The sequence below is a fragment of the Stegostoma tigrinum genome, chromosome 13 (genome assembly GCF_030684315.1).
Source record: "Stegostoma tigrinum isolate sSteTig4 chromosome 13, sSteTig4.hap1, whole genome shotgun sequence".
Taxonomy (NCBI): domain Eukaryota; kingdom Metazoa; phylum Chordata; class Chondrichthyes; order Orectolobiformes; family Stegostomatidae; genus Stegostoma; species Stegostoma tigrinum.
The window spans coordinates 28,909,057-28,931,353 of record NC_081366.1 but is presented as its reverse complement, the minus strand read 5'-3'; the positions used below and the strand labels follow the sequence as shown (position 1 = coordinate 28,931,353).

At 41.0% G+C, this 22,297-nt stretch overlaps 1 protein-coding gene across 3 annotated transcripts in view; it reads left to right on the top strand.

Moving 5' to 3' along the window:
• The first annotated feature begins 2,249 nt into the window (after positions 1-2,249).
• LOC125458394 (follistatin-related protein 5-like) overlaps positions 2,250-22,297 on the top strand; it is a 526,135-nt gene continuing 506,087 nt past the window's right edge. For 2 of the 3 annotated variants that reach the window (XM_048543648.2, XM_048543645.2), the window contains exons 1-2: positions 2,250-2,446; positions 12,936-13,071. In XM_048543648.2, the coding sequence (XP_048399605.1) occupies positions 12,946-13,071 (126 nt within the window). In that variant the 5' untranslated portion in view covers positions 2,250-2,446; positions 12,936-12,945. The remainder of the gene's footprint in view (positions 2,447-12,935; positions 13,072-22,297) is intronic. The other variant, XM_048543646.2, reaches the window with a different exon arrangement.

Sequence of the window (22,297 nt, the reverse complement as noted above, 5' to 3'; positions counted from 1 at the left end):
GAGTGGAGATGAAATTCCTGTGGTATCATTCAAAAAAGGAGGAATGCTCTCCATTTTCCTCACCAATAATTGACTTAAAATATAATCAAGATAGACTATTTAAATAATATCATGTTTCTATTGATGGAAGTTTATAAATGTAAATTGGCTGTTATGTTTCTTACATTACAACAGTAGATGTATTCCAAAAGCGATTCGCTTATTGTTAGATACTTTAGGTCAGTTCATATTGTAAAGGGCGCGATATAAATGCAAGTCTTTCTTTCATCCAGTATTTTTCACACTTGTATTCTGTATGAGGTCAATGGATAATAATCAGTGCAAAAGCTGCCTTGAGAATGCACCAGGGAGCTATTGTCATATTTTCATATACATATATTCATAGGCAGGGAGTTGTCAACTGCAGGGAAAAAGGGACATGTCCTGTCATTACACCTTTTTGATGAAGCAAAATTACGAGAGAGAACAGTTCCCGGGGGCAAAGCACAAGACCAGTGGGGGTGGAGTCAGGAGAGGGATGGGGAGTCATTTAGGTGGCAGTGATCATTATATCATAGTTTTAGGACGATGGTGGAAAAGTATAAAAGACTACCCGGTAATGGAAGTAAGTTGGGGAGAACTGATTTCAATTTGGTGAAAGTGGAGCTATGCTGGATAGATTGGAAGTGAAGGTTAGCAGGAAAAAAAACTGCTGCTGAATGACAAGCTACTTTCAAAGAAGAAAATGGTTGGAACAGAGTTAAGTATGTTCCCTCAAAAGAGAAAGGTCGAGAAAACAAACCCAGAGCTCCCATGACAATAAAAGGAGATTTTTAAAAATCAAATCATGGGAGGAGGGTGTTGTTTTGGTTACGATAGGTGTCAATTGCACTTCAGAAACAGAACACAGATGGTTAAGATTGAATATAACTCACTCAGAGATAGTAAGAACTGTCGATGCTGGAGTCAGAGATAACACAGTGTGGAGCTGGAGGAGCACAACAAGCCAGACAGCATCAGGTAAGCTGGAAAGTTGATATTTCGGGTCGGGACCCAAATGTCAACTTTCCTGCTCATCTGATGCTGCCAGGCCTGCTCTGCTCCTCCAGCTCCATGCTGTGTTATCTCTGGTTTAGGGGGGAAGATGAGTAAACAAATCAGAGTAGCAAACAGGAATTATGGAAAACAAATAAGCAGTTGGCTAAATTCTTCTTTTGGTGCATAAACTGTAAAACAGTGGCAAAAGGGAAGTAGAAATGATTTCAGACCAAAGAAGGGACGTACTCAGTCACCAAAAAGGTTTAGAATTGATGAAGAGCAGTTTCTAGATAGGCTGTCGGTACTTAAAGTTGACTGGGAGCTGGGAGCAGATGCGCTGCAACCAAGGATATTGAAGGAAGTGAAAGTGGAAATTGCAGAGGCACGAGCATTAATCTTCACATCCTCATGTGGTACTAGTGGACTGGTGAATTTCCAGCGCAACACCCTTGCTCAAAAAGAGGTTGTAAGAATAAGCCCAGCATTTACAGGCCTGTCAGTGGTGGGACAATGCCTCGAAGCAATTATTCAGGACAGAATGAATAACCTTTTGTTTTAGAAAAAGGAATAACTTAATTAAGAAGAGTCAACTGGAGCTTTTCAAAAAAAGTAAGAGTTAATGAGGGTAATGTTGTCAATGTGCTGCAAGGGACATTCAAAAGGCACTCAATACATTGATACACAATAGCCTTGCGAGAATACGGAAAGGTCATGATTCAATGGATATCACTAACATGCGACTAGGCACATCAGTTGGGGCAGCAACTTTTGGCAGAGTTTATACAATTTTAATTTTGCTCCCTAATCCTCCATCCTAGAGTGAATCATGAGCGGAAGAGATCCTTTTAAGAAAGGGCAAATGCACGAGCTTCAATGGCAAATTTGCAACCTTTCAGAAAAAGGAATGAAATTTGGGTTGAGAGTAAATCCTTGAAATCAGCGCAATTTCAACATGCCTGCTTTTCGATATGCATATGCTTTGTGGACTACGTAGCTGAATGCACGCTGGAAATGGATAGCGGGAGATGGGAATTCGCTGGTTCTTCTTATCGTGTCCTGAATCGTTGAGCTACAACCCATCAAGGAATGAGGCAGCCGCCTGGAACAGGTATTGGTTCGGGAGCGGGCTGTGTGTGTGCTGGGAGAATGTGAGGCACCGCCGGTATTGGTTAGAGCGGCCCCATGGGTGTGTCCGAGCGCTGGAGCGTGCTGCCATAAAGATGAGCGGGGGGGCGGAGCTGCTGCTGCCGGCGATGCAAAGCCTGGTGTTAATGCTGGTGGTCAGAGCGATCCTGAGCCCAAGACAGGTCGTTCGCAGCGCGCAGAGGTGGTTTGATCGCGACAACAAAGGAAGATTCTTTGCTATTGGCTTTCCCTCGCTTGTAAGTGCTGCTCTCGGCTTTCTCCTGTGACTGCAGGCTGTTTGCAGGTAAAACTCAATCAATAGAAATTGTCACCGCTGCATCTGTCTCTGTTTTTTTTGTTCCCCTGCACTGAGTTTTAACGTGTTACTGCTACGAAATAGGTACAAACTATCACATTAGATTGTTTTAATCACCAGATAACGCTCTTTGACTTTACTGGACGTGAATCTAACTGGAGCACTTGGGAGGGGTGGAATCTAACTCCGAACAGTTTTCATTCGCAACAGTTCAGTGAAAACGCTCGTCTGAGCTTCAGAACTATCGAGGACCTTTGGTGCGCACTGAATGACACAGCTGTAAAGGCCATTCGGCCCACGCTGCCTGTGTCAGCTCCTAGAGCCATCGGATTAATTCCATTCCCCGGGTTCTCTGTGCTGGTTTATTAACCTTTTCTCTGAGATTTTATTTCGGGGACGCTATGTTACTGTAAATGATTTTAAAAGTTACAATTACTTCAATTATTCACTCAGAAATGCAGATTCAGTCGGGCCCTGGTCGTGGTGGTGGATACAACGCGCTGCTGGAAAAGTACTGCAGCTGCTCCCTGCCTCGGAACGCGTTTGTCTTCATCACTATAGCCGTGCCCCTGTCTTTCGATACTGTAACTTGAGCTCCCAGTTGCAAAATAGTGAGATCGCGATGTCTATGTAGATTTGAAAGATTTGGAACTCACACGGAGGGTGAAGCAGAGTGCCTGTACCGAGTGTTCACATAACACGGTGCAACTTGTAAAACCAGCCATTAGTCACGCAATCCGGTTTCATTAAAATTAATCCAAGTGTGCACATGCAAAGGTGTTGCAGGCAAAATTATTGACCTAAAAACTACGACCTTAAGAGGGATACCAGGAGAACCCTGATTTCTAGCGGATTAGATGCATGTATCTATCTCCCACCCACCCCAGGCAAGCAAAGTGGAAAACAGCAGATTCCATCATTCTTCTTTCGATAATCAATTGGACCCAGGAAGTGTAGTAACTTTTCCAGCTGTCGTGCCTCCGACGTTTCAGTGCAATAATCAATGACATGGTGAATACACATTAACTCTTAAGGAGCTGAGAGTACGGGGGTGTGAATGTTTCTTTATTTCTTGTTTACTGCAACTTTTTCTCCGCCTCACCGACCAGGGTGAAAGGGCATTCTTTGACAGCCTTGCTCGTTTTCTCTCCACGTGTTCTGACTGATTCGGGTTAATATTGCTCTTGGGGTTTCCGGATGCTGTAATTGAGCGAAATGGTTTCCCCAATTTGTGCAGAAACTGGCGCAACACCAGCGTTTCCCCTGCATTTTACAGTACAGAAGCGTATCGGCGGAGCAAGTGAGGGAGCCGACTAGGAAATGAACTTTGGACTCTGCTCCCTGGACTGACCTATCCCCTCCCCACCTCTCCACCTATCTTCTCCTCTATCCATCTTCAGTCCGCCTCCCCCCCTCCCCATTTATTCCAGAACCCTCATCCCATCCCCCTCTCTGATGAAGAGTCTAGGCCTGAAACGTCAGCTTTTGTGCTCCTGAGATGCTGCTTGGCCTGCTGTGTTCATCCAGCTCCATACTTTGTTTTCTAAGAAATGAACTGGGACGGGTCTGTGTGGAAATCCGGGCTGCAGAGAGAATTTCAGTTCCAAATAACAAAAGATTTTTTAAAAAGTGATCTTTAAAATCAAGCTAGTAATTTGAATTCTAGGAACAAAAACCCCATGTTTAAGCTTTTAATTGCGTCATTTTTTCAATAACAATCAAGTATTTTGTGCATAGGCGACTTTGATTTCGAATAGTTCGTGTCATCCGTTAAATTGGGACTTCTGTGTTCGTTCTGAGAGTTTTTTGGTGGAATACGTCTTCAATCAACACGTGTAGCGCACAATTCTGCGAGCTGCACCGACCGCATCTCGTCTAAGGGAGTGTTTGAAAAGGTGTACTGCAAATTGCACTGCCATTCAGAACCTAAACACTCTTTAAATTTAAAGGAGTACGTTACTGAATGTCAGTCTAAGTGGTGTTATCGGCTAGTGTTTGAAAGAGTTGATGAATTGTAGCGCGGCACTGAGTCCCGGTTCAGACAGCTAGCTGGGGCAACGATGTTAGAATACAAGGGAGCTGTCCTTAGTATGGTGCTGAAATCCCACGTTCCCGTTAAAGACTGTCCGCAGACAGACTGAGCACACACAGTGACACGCTACCTTTCGTCACTAAAACATGACTTTTAAAACAATAAATACATGACAACAACATGTCAAGACGAGCTGCTACACAGAGTTATGAACCTGACAGGGTGTCCGGATGGTTATGAGCTTACCAAAGTCAATGCATATTTGAGGCCGAATGTGTTGTTGGAAGAACAGTGTGGAGCGGCGCGAGTGGGAGTTGTCGAGTGGGTCTCAGTGAATAAAAGATCAGACCTGAGCCTACGATTCCGGTTTGAACGTAAATCGCCGTTAAATTGGGACTTAAGATTCAGACGCTCATGATTTTACCCCACTTTGAAGATGCTTACGATTTTTGAAAAACGCTGCTTCCTTGAAGAAAGCAATCTTTCAATTCAAGTGAGGTGTATGTCCGCCTTGTTTCATGACTGACTATGATAATAAAATCTCAGGACTTTTTGACATCTTGAAGGAGATGACACTGGGTTCTTTAGTCCTAACATACCTCCCAATAGAGTACAATACGATTTTGACGCACAGTTTCCTTTACATCCACAAAATTATTTAATAGCTCGAACATTTGTTAAACCTGGTTCCCCGGTAGCTCAGGAACTGAATTGTCGACGTTGTGGTGTTGAGTGGCGCTATTTAGCATAGGCAGTCTCGAGAGCTTTCTGGTAACCAGGCGCCGATGATTTGCCAATGCTAATTTTTAATTCACTTTTAATAGCCAATATCGATTCCATTAATGTTGTAGTATAATGATTGCATTTAACTCAAGACCTGAGATCATTGTGCTGTTGATAGTTGTCTTTCTGATCTGCACGTTTTTTTTTAAACTGCTATTGTCAGAGTACCGGTGTTACAAATCCAAATCAGTTCTCTGGAATCTTTGCGCTATGATACCAGAATACGCGGTACTTAGTTGGACGATTCACTGCTTCGTAACCATTTTCAATACTGTTAAGCTTTCAATGGGTGACCCTGTAAAAGAACATAATGATTTTTCAGATCCATCATAAAGCTAAGACGCAGCTAACCTCTGAATTATCAGGAGTTGAGGCATTGGTAGGGCGGCACACTGGCTCACTAGGGGCCCAGGTTCAATTCCAGCCTCGGGCGACTGTGTGGAATTTGTACATTTTCGTCGAGTCTCCGTGGGTTTCCTCCTGGTGCTCTGGTTTCCTCCCACAGTCCAAATATGTGCTGGCTAGGTGGGTTGGCCATGCTGAATTTCCCCATAATGTCCAGGGATGTGTATGTGTAGGTGGATTAGCCACGGGAAATACAGAGTTACAGAGAGGGTGTAGTGGACTGATTCTGTGGGATGGTCTTTAGAGTCAGAATGGACTGTAAAGGCCATTAGGCCGAATGGCCTGTTTGCATACTAAGGATTCTACGATGGATGTATGTAATTTTTCCTACAGTAGGATACTCTTGTAAGCATCTAAATAAGCAAATTTTGACAAGCAGGAGTAGATGATTCAGTCCCTTGAGTCCACACTCGCATTCTAGATCATGACTGACCATCTATCCTAATGCTTCTATAGCTCTCAGGAATAAGGAATGCCAAAGATTCACCAAACTCAGAAGAATTTCTTCTGCATCTCAGTCCTAAATTGTCCGGACCTTATTTTGAGGCAGTCTCTTGGTTTTAGATGCCAGCCAGCAAATCATTCTTTCTGCATGTATAATGTCTAACATTAGTGAATTTTGTAAATTTATACTCCTCTAAATTTGAGGAAGTCTAGGGGTCCATGGGCTGTTGGCAGAAAAGATTATTTTTGCACCATAGTTCAATGGTGTGTGTCGAGAGACTACTTTAAGTAATAAAGATCTGCTGACTTCATGAACTATATGATATTCTGTTTAAAAACAGACAATGATGGCATAATTTCATAAATATCACTTGTCATTGTCGCCAAATAGCACATTTTGTTTCTCCACATGCTCTCCTCTCTCAAACATTTTCTTATTAGGCTCTTTTAACAGCTGTCTGTATCTTTTCCATGTCACACATGCCCGTCACAGCAGGACTCTGTACTTGGAAACTGAAATCTATTTGCTTTTCTCTTCCTATGCTGTAGCCAATTACTGTAATCCCACAGCTCCTCTGACTGAGCATTGTTGTGAAGGTGAAAACACCACCATTGGAGTTTAGTTGGCAAAGATCACAATGCACCTTTTATTTGCTGCATCATTGTTTAACATTTATCTTGCCTATTGCAATCCTGATCATCAGCAAGCCTTTATTTATACATACATTAACTGCTCCCTATGTCAGTTGTTTACCATAAATTAGTTTATATGGTATACCAGACTATGAATTCACTTAATCATGTCACTTGATCATTATTTTTGTCATCAAATGGTGCAACAAACCTTATTACTAATTCTGACTGAAGATGCAACTGCACAATAGTGATTTAGATGCAGCGTTTTTAATGCAGATATGTGTGCACATTGTTGCACACTATTTCTAATGCAGAGAAATGTCTTCAGGCACTTCAGAGAGGAATTAAAATAATGGAAACTTCAGTGAAAATTTGGAGATGCTTTGAAAAGCATTGTTGAGGCAATGGTTTTTCTTACAAACGTATGTAGCATATTTTTTTTACCAGAAAGAACCAAAAGAACTGCGGATGCTGTAAATCAGGAACAAAAACAGAAGTTTTTAGAAAAGCTCAGCGGTCTGGCAGCCTCTGTGAAGAAAAAAAATCAAAGTTAACATTTCGGGCCCGGTGATCCTTCTTCAGAACTGTTCTGACTGCTGTGTTGTCCCATGCTCTTCAGTCTGGTCTAAACCTCTTACCATTTAAAAATCTCGAGAAAACCTCTTAGGTTAATCCAATCAGCAGTTAAAACCATGTAACATTCAATGTTCCCCTTGTTCTCAATACTCAGCAGTGTTGTATATCTGCAACATTCTGCATTTCTCAATCTGATATTTATTCTCCTGTAACCATTGCTCTTGTCACTTTATGTAATCAGCCCTTTGGACAAATATAGGCAAAAATTAACAACAAGGCCTAAAGAGTCTAGGCAAATATGTGTTTGGTAAGTATGAACTTGACCGTAAAACCTACTTCTGTTTCAATGGAGTGTGTTGGCAGGGGGGATTGTCTTGAGAAACTCTGAAAATTCCTGTTTCAGTGGCCTGGCACAAGAGTGTAACTTTCTGTCTCAAAACTGTGCTGATGCTGCAGTATGCAGCTTTTGATGTCAGACTGCTTAATACTACTTAGGCATTGAGATCCTGTTCCACTTCTGCCAGCTGCTCCTGTTTCTATTTCAGACATACCTTGCCATAATACCCTCCCTGTCACATCCTTTTGCATTCATATGCTTTTAATTGCGTTTACTTTTGTTGAATCATGCTGCTTCTTGCATTGTCATTTTGCCAAATTTGTTCTTTTTTAACCATGTTCTGCTTCGCTTTTCAGCACTTTACAGCTTAATCTGCTGCATCTCCATACATCCCAAGTCCTTTAACTGTTCTGTTCCTTCTAAAGCCATTTGTTTTCCAGTTCTGAAAATGAGTTCCTCAAACATTTAACTTTTCTCACCTTTCCATATGCTGTCATCCTCTGCATGTTTCCAGCTCTTTTGGTTTTGGTGCATCTTTCTGAAATTTGCAGCATTTAGATTTTAAGTAAAATTTGGTGTCTGATATGGAATGCACAGTTTAGGCAGAATCTTACCAGGCCGTGAATGGGCCACCCGTGAGAAATCTGACAGAAAATTGTGAGAAATTGTGCAAGACCTACCATGACATCGGGAGCAACTGGTCGCAATTACCAACCAAGTGCTAGTTTGTGATGAAATCCATGGTAGATGGTGAGATGCTGCCTATTAATTGGGATAATTGCTATTTATTACCCTCAGTAACTGTAAATCTTACCGCATTTATATGTTACTTCTGATTATACCACCTACCACGTGGAAACGAGTCATCAATAATTTCTTGAGATGGACCGGAAAGGTTACATTGGACTCATTACTTGATCTTCTAGATCACTGTCTTGAACATCCGCAGACAATGTTTTGGGTCTATTTTATGGCAGCAGCTTCACACCCCATGTCCACGGACACTGCCACCTGACATCTTCAAACTTTTGGAACTCCCAAGGCAGATCTCCAATCCACTTATAGTATACTTTTGTTTTCTGATTTTTTGCTTAAAGTTACATTTCGGGTGCATTGACAATTTGTGTTGAAAAACTGTTACAAGGACACCTTGCAAAAAGAGACAGGCACCTTAATCATGAATTGGTCCAGGCTCTATCTCAGGGCTGGTGCATTCACAGCATTCCTGCTAGCCTCTTAGCACATTTGATCCTCAGCAAATGTCAAAAGGCTCAGATTACTGATTTTATGGCTTGGTATTTAGTACAGAGCCAAGCTGCTTTTTCTTGTCAATATTGATCAGTCCAGGGCGTGAATATCTTCTATCTAACATCAATCTAACAGTTGCAGCATGTGCCAGTTGCCCATGTAATAAACATACTGCATGATTAATTAGGCCGAGTCTTTGGAAATTAGTCCTCCATCTAGTCCAGGGGTAGATGCTGCTGATTAGGGGCTTCCAGTATAATCATTCATGGCAAAGTCCACACACAGTTCAGGGGCTTGGTCATGATCAGTCATGGCAGGGTCTTTGTCCAATTACAGCCAGGGGACTGGGCAACAGAAATTCTTTAGGGTCTCTGCAAGCAGTCAGGGAACTGCAAGGGTTTTTTCAGACATGACCTGGAGCTGCCCGTAGAAGTCAGTCAAAAGATTGGACAGCAGTCAGTCCTGTGGGTTTGCACATTGACGTAGTGTTTAAAGGAGATCCCTTTCTCAAAAGGGGGTGGGGTATTCAATCTGGGGTGGAGTGGGAACTGTAGGTTGATGAAGGGCATGTAAGTAATGGGAAAGCTCAAAATAAAGGGGGCACTGATACAGAATGGGAGACAAAGAAGGGTACAGGGAGGAGGTGAAGAGTGGAGGTTTGTTATATAATATACTCTGGACACGGTGTGCCACGTCATCCTACTGTGCTGTGCTTTGCACAACTGGAGCAAGCAAAAAGCTGTCCTGAATGCTGAGGAACTGGAAAATGAGGTCAGCCTTCCCAGGAGAGCGTGAGGAAATTTGAAGAGGGGAAAAGGTCAGGAGGAATGGGATACAGGGGAACTTAGCTGCTTGGATACAGAATTGGCTGGCCAACAGAAGACAGCGAGTGGTAGTAGAAGGAAAATATTCTGCCTGGAAGTCAGTGGTGAGTGGGGTTCCACAGGGCTCTGTCCTTGGGCCTCTACTGTTTGTAATTTTTATTAATGACTTGGACGAGGGAATTGAAGGATGGGTCAGCAAGTTTGCAGACGACACAAAGGTCGGAGGTGTCGTTGACAGTGTAGAGGGCTGTTGTAGGCTGCAGCGGGACATTGACAGGATGCAGAGATGGGCTGAGAGGTGGCAGATGGAGTTCAACCTGGATAAATGCGAGGTGATGCATTTTGGAAGGTCGAATTTGAAAGCTGAGTACAGGATTAAGGATAGGATTCTTGGCAGCGTGGAGGAACAGAGGGATCTTGGTGTGCAGATACATAGATCCCTTAAAATGGCCACCCAAGTGGACAGGGTTGTTAAGAAAGCATATGGTGTTTTGGCTTTCATTAACAGGGGGATTGAGTTTAAGAGTCGTGAGATCTTGTTGCAGCTCTATAAAACTTTGGTTAGACCGCACTTGGAATACTGCGTCCAGTTCTGGGCGCCCTATTATAGGAAAGATGTGGATGCTTTGGAGAGGGTTCAGAGGAGGTTTACCAGGATGCTGCCTGGACTGGAGGGCTTATCTTATGAAGAGAGGTTGACTGAGCTCGGTCTCTTTTCATTGGAGAAAAGGAGGAGGAGAGGGGACCTAATTGAGGTATACAAGATAATGAGAGGCATAGATAGAGTCGATAGCCAGAGACTATTTCCCAGGGCAGAAATGGCTAGCACGAGGGGTCATAGTTTTAAGCTGGTTGGTGGAAAGTATAGAGGGGATGTCAGAGGCAGGTTCTTTACGCAGAGAGTTGTGAGAGCATGGAATGCGTTGCCAGCAGCAGTTGTGGAAGCAAGGTCATTGGGGTCATTTAAGAGACTGCTGGACATGCATATGGTCACAGAAATTTGAGGGTGCATCCATGAGGATCAATGGTCGGCACAACATTGTGGGCTGAAGGGCCTGTTCTGTGCTGTACTGTTCTATGTTCTATGTTCTATGTTCTATGAAAACTTTCTTTGTGTATGTCAGAGCTCAGCTGGGTCTGGCACTACAAGCCAGGCAGGATTTGCTTGACACTCGGCTCCAAAAGATGAGATCTGAGTGCAGCAGGAAATAATTGATTGTAAAATAGTTGTTGATCAGCATGCAAGTGATTTATTTGTATTCTGAGGATGAAATAGAGCCTTTCAAATTTTGTTTCTTTTATTTGTGAATACAATATGGTTTATGGCATAATAGGAGCTGTTCCCTGTGTGTGATGGCCCACCACTGAACAATAAGGAGATATTGGTCTACTGTCAGCATTGAGGATAGAGTGTACTCCCTAAGCTAACACAACTAAGGGATGGGATCTCTTTGACAGATAATGCTGAGAGAATGTTTCCCCTCATGGGATAGTCTAGGATGAGAGGGCATAGTCTTAGAATAAAGGATTGCCAATGTAATATTGAGATGAGGAAGAATTTCTCTTGCCATAGGCAGTTGTGGGGGGCAGAGTCCTTCTGTATATTTAAGGTTGAGATAGATTCTTGATCAGTAGGTGAGTTAAGTATTGGAAGGGGCAGGAAAGTGGACACAAGGCGAAGGGGCAGGAAAATGGATTTGAGGAATGTTGGATTGGCCATGATCCTTTTGAACAGCAGAGCAGGCTTGGGGCTGAACAGCCTGTTCCTGTTCCTATTCCTTATGGTAGCTAGTTAATAGGTTGAGTTTGAAATGATCTCTTGAGAGAAGTTGCCAGGCCTCATGGAAATTTGACAAAATTCGCATTTATATGTTGGGTAAGATTCAGCCCTTTCTCCATGTGAAGCCATGTATTTTGCCTGGATTACCTCGGCTCAGACTTTAGGTGCTGGTTGTGTGAGAAAGGAGACGCTAACAAAGCTTGATATACAGCTGGATTGTAACCCGTTGAATCTATGCAATTTACTGGCACCAGCAGCCAGGTGTTTTCTCAGTTTTACAGCTATGTCAGCAAAAACTGGCTTGTTGAATCTGCAGCTTTTTTTTTCAAGATTCTGAGAAAACAGGGATTCACCTTGCTAGGTTCTCCAATTACTAGTCATCAGCAGTGAGATATTGCAGATTTGACTCGTTCAGATAATAGAGTCTTTCTGCAGAAGTCAAGAATGCATTTTTGATTCCCTTTGAGACTTAGTTAACATGAGTCATGTAGCGTTGTCACTTTTGTATGTTATCATGACCTCGGCAGGAGGGCTAAAAATTGTCCATCTATAGTGAGTTGAAAGAATGCAATTCCTAACAGGAAAGGTTTATTTTTAAAGAAAAGATATTGGTGGGGTTTTTTTACAGGTTCCTCTGGTCTTGGGCTATAACTTTCATGGAATATCAATAGACGCTCAGAAAAAATGCAAATAGTGCTTTTAAAAGCCACTTTTACAGGATTTTTTAAAAAATCTTCTATAATAATGTCAGAAAGCAGGGTGAGCCATGTAGAAATTTTCTTCCTCTGTATTGCTCCTCTTGTTAAAGATGCCAAGATGAAGTACGGGACTAACTGGGGTAAACATTAACCTTCATCACCGATAGAACACTGACCATAACAAATTGCCTGCATTTCACACACCTCATGGAATTTTTCCTTCCATTAATTGAAGGGTGGAAATTCAAGCAGAGCTTCTTTGATACCATCTGTTTTTGTTATTTCTCTTACTTGGTCTAGTATATAAATATCACACAATCTATTATTATCTTGCATTTTAATTTGAGTACAAAATAATCTGCGATTCATCATCCATATCATGCTGTAGCAAATCTCCACATTAAAGCATTCTTTAACATGTCCATGTTAATTACTGTACCAAACATTCTACATTTTCTGTCATTATTATTTATATGGCTAGCTTTTATGAATATTATAGAACATTTGATATTTGATGTCTGAATTGATAAAGCTCCCATTAGTACTCATGTGTGGCTAATGATATACATAATTAACATGACAACTACATCGTTGTGCACAATTTTCACTGATCAGCTGTTGCACGGGGCCTTAAAGTAAAACAAACGCAAGTTCTATCAAAACAAAATGTTGGAAGAGTAACAATAATTTGACAGTTATCATCTTTTCTGACAGACTTGATCCAATGAAGTCGAATGTGTTGTGGTCATTTCTTTACGTGCTTGGAATATGCTTATTGATGGCAGAAGGACGGTTGCAAATGAAAATGGCTAGGAAGCTTTATGCACGTGGACTCGCTCTCCTTCAAAAGGTAACTGTTTTACACGGGGGCCTCTACAGACTGACTGCATAAATCTGGATTTGCCATGAGCTGTCTAAAAGTGAGAATTACAACACTGTAAAGCCATTTACAAAGCCCATTTAAATGATAAAATTGGAACCTACTGTTTTTTTCAGTTTATATGACATCTTCAGACTCTCTATTGTAGTTCTGTAATGATTTGAGAAAGCCATTGCTTTGTGTTCAGAATGCATGGCCAAGACAATTTCCCTAACTTTTTAATTTGTTTTATTGCTGCTCAAACCCTTGTATTGTTACAGAAGAATTCTATAAATCAGATGTCATGTTCTGATGAGGGTTCTCCCAACCTCTTGTCTGGGGAGGCTAATTGTCAAATTTTCCCTCACTTCTAGGGACTAATGAGTAAGTTTCAGAAAGATATGATTTGCTGCAATAATAAAGGTGAAATTACCATCAAAAAGTACTAAGCAGCAGTGTTAACTAACAAAACCTAACTTGTCCTTTTCAGTTAAGCAATAGAGTAAGAAGAAGCAAACAGCTAATCTCCAAGTCTGGATCACCCAGAGAGGAGGGTGGGGATTGGAATCTGGAAGGGGCTGGGGATCAGGACTGACCGAAGGAGATGGCTTTAACTAACACTGAGCTTGCTTTCCCTTTGAAGCATACTCCAGAATCCACATGGAAGTGGGTTGTCTTTCGGCTTGGGGTTTCCTACTTTCCTAGCTGACTTTATACATAGGCTTTTGAGAAAGATGATGGGGTGAGAGTTGAGGATTTGGGGGAAAGGGATATATCCAACTCAATGCTACCCACCATGCCAGTCACTGCACCTTCCCTCCCCTTTTCTGTCACTCAGTCAGCAATCCCGCTCAAGTCTCTCACTTACTCATCCAGCCAGCAACATCCAATCCATCTATCATTCCCTGCACCCACTCCCCCACCCTCCCAAACCAGGTTTCTCAGAGGCTCAGACTGTTTTATTGTTTAAATTAGCAGGAGCGGTTGGGTTGGCTGTAATTGTAACAACACACACTTTTTCCCACCTGGCTTAACATTTTGTCAGTCCTGGGCTATAGCTGTGACCTACCACTCCTGTCAATGTCTTTGTCCCTCTACCACTTCCTCAACAGCACCTGCTGATAACTCACCCCAAATTTTCACGAACACACACTTGCCCCACCCATGTTGCACCATCTGACTTTCACCAGCCCCCTCATGGGTTTTAGTTTCCTCACAACTATCTTTCAAAGCCTCAGCTTACTACAGTTCCAGGCCTTGCGTACAGTTAAATTGCTTGTGTTGTGTTGTTCATTCCTCCAATCACAAACTGTTTCTGCCCTGCATCTGCTTTGATCAATTCACAAATGAGCCTCTTGGAAGAAAATGCAGGAGAGAACCACCCTGTGGTTTGGAGGAGCAGTTCCTTTCCAAGTCTTTTAGTTATACTGACCCTTATCAGTATTTTAAAGGTTTGGTGGGCCGCACAAAACACCTTGGCAGTTGTGGACTGAGTGCTGGCCTACTCTCTAGATATTTGGGATGGGGGCTGATAGTTTGGGTGAGTGGTGGACATGTGATTTTAAGTGGGAAAAATGGTCCAACCAGTTAATCAGGAACTCTTCAGTTGTTGCTTGACGTCTTGGCTGATTTTATCAACTGTGGCAGATTTAAATGTGGCTGGTCCACCTTTTACCAGGGCATAGAGCTGCTGGTGGCCTCTAGGCAATTATTGGAGAAGAGACTTACAGAGAGCCTTGCATTCCTTCTGGTCCTATCAAGTAACATTTCTTACTTGCCATCCTTCCTGCTAACTGCCAGCTGCAGTCACCTGGTCTGAAATCAGTGACCACTGCATGCCTTGGCTGTGTTTTAAAAATGAACATTAACCTATTGATGTTAAAGTATTTATCTACTTCTGGGCTATTTTTACAATGAGAGTAACCAATTTTTGGCAAAGTATGAATACATTGTAAAATCTAAGCTATTGAAGTCTTCGAGGATGAAGGCATGTTGAAAATTACACACAAAAAAATCCCACTATAATCACACACTTCATACAAGGGTGGGTAATTGATCTCTGGATTGAACACGAGTAAGTGCAGTTTTTGCAAACTCTCTGTTCAAGTGCTAAGCAATGTTCAAAGATGAATAGTCATTGGTTGCTTGAAATCTTAAGGAATTTTATGCTTCGTATTTTATCAAAAAGTTCCTATCCTTTTTTCTGCAGACGAAGATAAAGTACAATAATTGACTTTTTAACTCTAGTAAATTACCCTGATTTATAGTGGAAAGGTTTATTTGTTCATTTTGTTAGTTCTTGATATGTGTACATAAAATCCAGATTGTATAGACTTAAAGATCATACATTTGCGGTCACATTGCATTGATATTCTCAGATACTGTACTTATGTGAGTTTCTCTCCATGGGGTTCGGGGGAAAGTGGCTTTGAATAGGGCAGAGTTCAAAAATCTCAATTTGAAAGCTTGCATCTTTCCAGGTATTTATTCCAATGACTTTCTCACCTGATGTTTCAATACATGATTCAATCAGATAAAACTTCACTCCAAGAGCTGGATCCCTGTAAATTGACTAAAATGTAGTTTTTGTTTCAAATTGAAAGAGCTAAAAGCATAAGACTAATTTTTATTTCTTTATTCATTTCACCTATTTCAGTTGAAAATTTTGCAGATTTCAAAGATAGTTTTAGAAAAAAGAGAAGTGCTAGCTGTCAAGTCAACACAAATGTTAGTCAAAAATAATATCAGGGTCTATCTTCATGGCCAATTGATATTCAGATTAGAAAGCATAGCAATTCAATAAAAGTGAAGGTGGCTGGAATATTTATTTGCCTTTTTTGCAATACAGTGTGTATGTATTTGGATTTATATTTTCAGGTTTTCCCAGTGCACCTTAGTAACTGATTTTTGGTAGGATCCATGCTACAGGTAGATGTGCAATAGGGGTCTATTAGAATTTTTTTTAAATAAACTGTTTTAGCCACTCATAGATATGTGGACTAACTTGTAGTATATATTTTTTTAATGATGTGTCAATTAATTCTCTCAAAAGAATACTTGATGATTATCTTGTTAGGATTGGGGCTAAAGCTTTCTTTGAAAAGTATGGAATAAGGTGGTAAAATGTTTGAGCACTGCTGAAAATAAATGTGTTTTGTCAAAGATTTTCACCTTGCACTCATTACAGGTAGTTTGCATGAATCCCAAATCAAGGGGAAAGCCAGTAAAAATAAAATACTGTCAGAATTTGATGATTTCTGAGCTGTGAGCATTGAAATGCCTCAAATAATATTGTTTGAGCTTGAGTAATGCAGTTAAGATAGAAATAGAGATTGTGAAGGTTTTATTGTACTCTGAGGGTTGCAGGAAAAAATTGCAATTAATCATGCAGAATTCATGATGGAGAAAATTGCACATAAATCTCTGGAGTATGACAGATGTTGGCTGATGGTTGCACACTTTCTTATATTATGTTAAGTTTGATTATTGTCAATAATTACATTGTTGTGATACCATTTGATTATTTTAATTCTGACACCATATACCATTCTCATCGTACCAATTTATAGTAAATGACAACAAATTGCCAGGAAATATGTTCAGATTCACCTGAATTATTCTAAAATACATGTGTCTGACGGAAATATTGGGATATAGCAAAGAAGCAGGATGATGAGAATGTGAATGTGTTTTACATTCGCCAGTGTATTTATTTTTTGAAAATATGGTATCTTTTTGACTCATGACAATTGCTTTCAACAGTAGCAACATATCAGTGTTCAAACAGTATTGGAAACATCTGTGTGGTTTATTTGCGGTAAATGTGTATGTCACTGAATCTGCCCCATACTCTCTTGAATCTCCCTTGAAAATCTGCTTATGTAAAAGTAACTGTATGGATGCTTTCATGACATTTGGCCTTTATTGGTGTCACATGTCGACAAGGTGGTTAAAATGTTTGCGATATTAAAATGAAGGCAAGTGTTCATTGCTCAGTCCTTTGAATATAGGAGTTGGGATGTCCTGTTGAGATTGTACAAGATATTGCCAAGGCCTGTTCTGGAGTACTGTGTGACGTCCAGGTTGCCCTGCCAGAGGAAGGATATAAGTACGCTAGAGAGGGTTCAGAAAATATTTACCAGGATATTGCCTGCAATGAAGGGCTCGAGGTATAAAAATAGACTGGGACTTTTCTCACTGAAGCTTGGAGGTTGACGGGTGATATTAGAGGTTTATAAAATCATTAAGGATCTTTTCCGTAGGGTGGGGGAGTTTAAAACTAGGGGAAATATTTTTAAGCTGAGGGGAGAAAGATTTAAAAAGGACACAAGGGACATTTTTTTTTCTATGAGTGGTTCATGGAATGAACTGCTAGAGTGTAGTGATTAGAACCAGGGCCAGGTGGGTCTCATTGACTGAGATCCTTGATTAGTGTTGTTAACCAGGGCCAATCAGGGAGCCCTGGCTGACAAATATAAACAGGGAATTAAGAAGATCTTTTCATTCTAGGGACTGGCTCTGAGCTATCTGTCCAGAGCCAATGTACTGTGCAAGTGTGCCTATAGGTGACTTGGTGTTGTGATACTGGTACCAGTGCAGTTATTTCACAGAAAAACTGATGGATGCTGGTGTTTAGAAGATATTTGAATAATTTCATGAATAGGAAAAGTTTGGCAGGATATGGCCAAATGCAGGCAGGCAGGTGGGGCTGGTTTAGTTTGGGAGCATGGTCAGTGTGGACGAGTTGGACCAAGGTTGGTTTTTCATGTAGTATGACTCTATGAACTGTTATTTGTGAAATGACAGTTTACAAAAATGACATGTTGTTAGCTAGACATTATGAAACTTTCACACTTACTGATAAATGTCATGTTCTTAGTTGTGTTAGCTTCCTATGTGCTTGTTATGTCTCAGCCTTGCTTTATGATTTTTCTGAGACATTTAGGTGATTAATTTCATCTACATTGGATGACATCTCAGACATTAATCCATTGCAATCTAAAAGTTATGCACTTAAGTTTGGGACTTTATTTATGTTTTGTTTTACTGCTTAAAATCTCAACAGGACTGTTTTGTGATTGCATCATCATAATCCAATAAACTGCCATACACACCAACCCACAGTTGGCTAGCACTTTCAATGCAGTCAGTTGTCCCAATGCTCTAAACAGAAGCATAATCAAACATAGTTTCATGTATTAGACATAACCTTTTCAAAACGGCAGCTCAAATTGGATAAGCTGTGCAAAGTGCAAACAAAGTGACAGAACAAGAGGATCACAATGCTCTGGGAAGTTGAAATTTGAAATTGCCCTATATCCTTGCAAATAAGGGGAGGGGTTGTTTGTTAACAAATTTGCTGAGATGTCTCTAGGTACAGCTTTATTACAATAAATTACTATAGTTAATGCCATGAAATTGGATTGACAAACATGTGATTTTTTTTAAAGTAAGACACTAAGGAATAACAAAAGGCAACACACAACTTGCCTGCTCCATTAATCTGTGCTGATCATTGCTGCAGTGGGACAAGATATCACACTGGGTTATAAGCTTTGGGCGCATGAGATGAGTTGAACATTATTTTAACATATGCTATCCATTGTGGATTTTTTTCTTAAGTGTTTTGTTTAAAATAAAATTGCAATGTACAGTGGACCTTGTTAAAACTCTGTCAATTGTGACACACAGGCTATGATTTGCTAATCCAAGTAGGGAACAAGTTGTATTACAAATTTAGTGCCAAATTCACCATAATGTCATGAAAGACAATTGAATGATGTATCGGCATCCCTATGGAACTACTGAATAATGTTCACGTAACTATGTCATAGATTCACATTAGGTGGAACGTCATCTACGTTCCACTGAACAGCAACAATACAGGAAGATATTTTTAAAATGGTGAGTTTTGCTTTGAACATAATTTCTTGAGAACCAAAATTTTAACTGGGTTGAAATCGGGCAGTGTATGATGACTTGTTGCTGACGATGGGGGGTGGGGTCCTAATTTAAAAGGCAGGTGTGTCATTTTGTGTAATCATTTGAGTTAAGTATTGCTCTAAAGCCTGTCTCTTTTCTATATTTTACATTATGGACTAAATTAGAAAGGGGGCGGATTGTAAACCAAAATTTGTGGAATGGGTTACTGCACTTTTTTTTAAAAAGCAAGTTACTGAAACTCATTTTTACTGATGTTTACACTACTGCTTTGTTGATCTTGTTGGAAGGTGATGGCCTAGTGGTATTACCGCTGGACTGTTAATCTAGAGGTCCAGATAATGTTCCGGGGACCTAGGTTTGAATCCTGCCATGGCAGATGGTAGAAATTGAATTCAATAAATACCTGGAATTAAGAATCTGATGATGACCATGAATCCATTGTCAATTGTCGGGAAAAACCCATCTGGTTCACTAGTGTCCTTTAGGGAAGGAAACTGCCATCGTTACCTGGCCTGGTCTACATGTGACTCCAGAACCACAGCAATGTGGTTGACTCTTAACTGCCCTCAGGTCAGTTAGTGATGGGCAGTAAATGCTACCCGGCCAGTAACACCCTCATCCTGTGAATATCTAAAGGAAAAAAAACTAATTTTGGAGATGAGCTGCCATTGGGGGTGTATGCAAAGTGGGGATTGGCCAACAACAGATAGCTGATTGGTTTGTGCCATCCATGAATGACAAAGTCCTGTCAATAACTGTGGTTGGCTCCTGGGTGGGTAAACAGCTTGTGGTTGTGAATGATATTGCCAGAAGCCTTCCGACCTCTGGAAAAGGAGTTGGTATGTCTCTCTACACTGAAAAAATACCTGAAATATGAAGAAAGCCAGTTATCCTTTTCAATCATTTGTTGTAAGATTTTGCTTAGAAAGTAGAACATAGAACAGTATGGCACAGGTACAGGCCCTTTGGCCGACAGTATTGTGCCAAATTAAAATAAATATAACACCATGTGCTGCTGGAGGAACATGGCAGGCCAGGCAGCATCAGAGGACCAGGAAAGTTGACATTTCGGGTCAGGACCTTTCTTTAGACATAGGGGAGAGGGAAGGGAGCTGGGAAACACATAGTGGAGGGGTGCAGCTGGGAAAAGTAGGTGGGATGGTGACAGGCGAGTGCAATTAGTGAGTGGTGGTGATTGGTCAGCGAGGTGGCAAGGATGGATAGGTGGGAGAGAAGATAGATGGTTGTGTAACATCAAGGAGTTGGGGATGAGAGGGAGAGTTGGTCATGGGATAAGGCCGGGGATGAAACCAGTTTCAAATGCTCCCCACTCCCAGCCTCACTGACCAATCCCCACAACTCCCTGCCTGTACTCACCTATCACCATCCCATTTGACTGTTCCATTTCAAATGCAACAACAATCTTGACATCTAAGTGTTGGATGCAGGTACAGTTACAACATTTAGGAGATGTTTAGATGGATATATGAATAGGAAAGGTTTAGATGGATACAGGCCAAACGTAGGCAAATCAGATTAATTTAGTTTGGGAAACTTAGTTGGCATGAACAGGTTGGACCAAACGGTCTGTTTCCGTGCCGTATGACTCTGACTCTATGAATTTTAACACAGGGTGGAGCCTGTTAGGAAGTAAGGGAACTCTTTCTTGTAGTTGTAGATTGAAACATAGCTAATATATCATCAACTTCGCCACCTATGCTTTGCATTTCTCTGATAAATATCATTCTGACAAGAACACATGGAATCAAACAAGGAGAGAAAGCTGACCATAGCAGGGAATCCCATGATGATAATATCCATTTGGGTGTACATAATTCTGTCAAAATTAAACTCAACTGTGAGAGTTGCTGAGTGGATAGATTCAATGTATAATGATTCTCTCAGTCGTGGTGTACCTAGATCACCGTGATGCAGTGCTAGCAAACAGATGTCTCTAGCTTCCTTGAGTGGTACATTGGTATTGTGGTGAGCTGTGGCATTAAGAGGTGTGTTTTAACCTGGTTTCTGTTAGAGAGAGAGAGATATTGAGGGACAGGTGCCGAGCAGTCTGAGAAGATAAACAACTTGTGAAATTTTGGGTGTTATGAAGCAGCCTGAATGGGTGTGGTCAAGTGCCCACCCACAAAGCCAAGGGTTTTTAGTTTTCAGCAGCAGTTGGTATTGGGGTCTTCAAGGAGTGGAAACCATTTTTCCCTCTCTCTCAATTTACAGCCAAAAGTTGGGGTTTGTCTTCCTGGGCTGCTAGATTGCATGTGAGACAAATCTATTTTCTGAATCTGCTCTTTTGCCAATGGTGTGTTTATGGGATGTTACTATATTAGAAAGTTAATAGAATAATAGATACAGTAATTATTACTTATTATGTTTTCCAATAGAGTTGTTAACCCATTTCCTTCTTTCTTTTGTCTTTTGTATTTTAGCTATTGTATTTGAATAAATTGAGGTCACATGACACCAGGTTACAGTCCAACAGGTTCATCTGAAATGACAAGCTTTTGGAGTATGGCCCCTTCGTCAAGTGACTTCAAATAAACCTGTTGGATTGTAACCTAGTGTCGTGTGATGTCTGACTTTGTCTACCCCAGTCCAACACCAGCACCTCCACATTATGAGTAAATTGTGATTTGCTTAACATTGAGTAGTTTGACGAATCAAATTGCGTCTGGAACACAGCACCTGGCATGTACCTTTTTAAAATAAAAAAAGTTAGGGCCTAGGGATGTCTGGTCTTGTGCATAACAGTATCTACCCTCATCTGTCTATATATATATATATATATATATATATATGGAATTCTTGCAGTTCCATACAATATAGATTATCTAATTTGACAGCCTTCTGATTTGAAGACTCTTCCACTCATGTATTCTGCTCTCTCTTACAGCTTGCTGTATGTGTTTGCATTAATGTGTCTCTGGTGCACTTCCTGCACTTATTGGCAGTATGCTGTAATATGCTCTTTTTACACTGTGTGACTTCCAAAGATCTTGGAGTGCAGGATTGGCTTGCAGTGAGTGCAATGGGCCACACTTCTGGCAACACTTTGTGTCTTTGCTACTATGCCAATACAGGTAACAGCAGTTAATGTTTGCATGTGCCACTATCTGGCTGCCATGGTTTCATATATTATTCCGTTTATCAGTGGGGTGATGTTATGACCTTCTTTAATTTTCTTTTTTCTCCACAAGGTCATTTTGGAAAGCTTCAATAGGTTTTGAAGCTATAACTAGTTCCATTATCCACCAGACAGCTC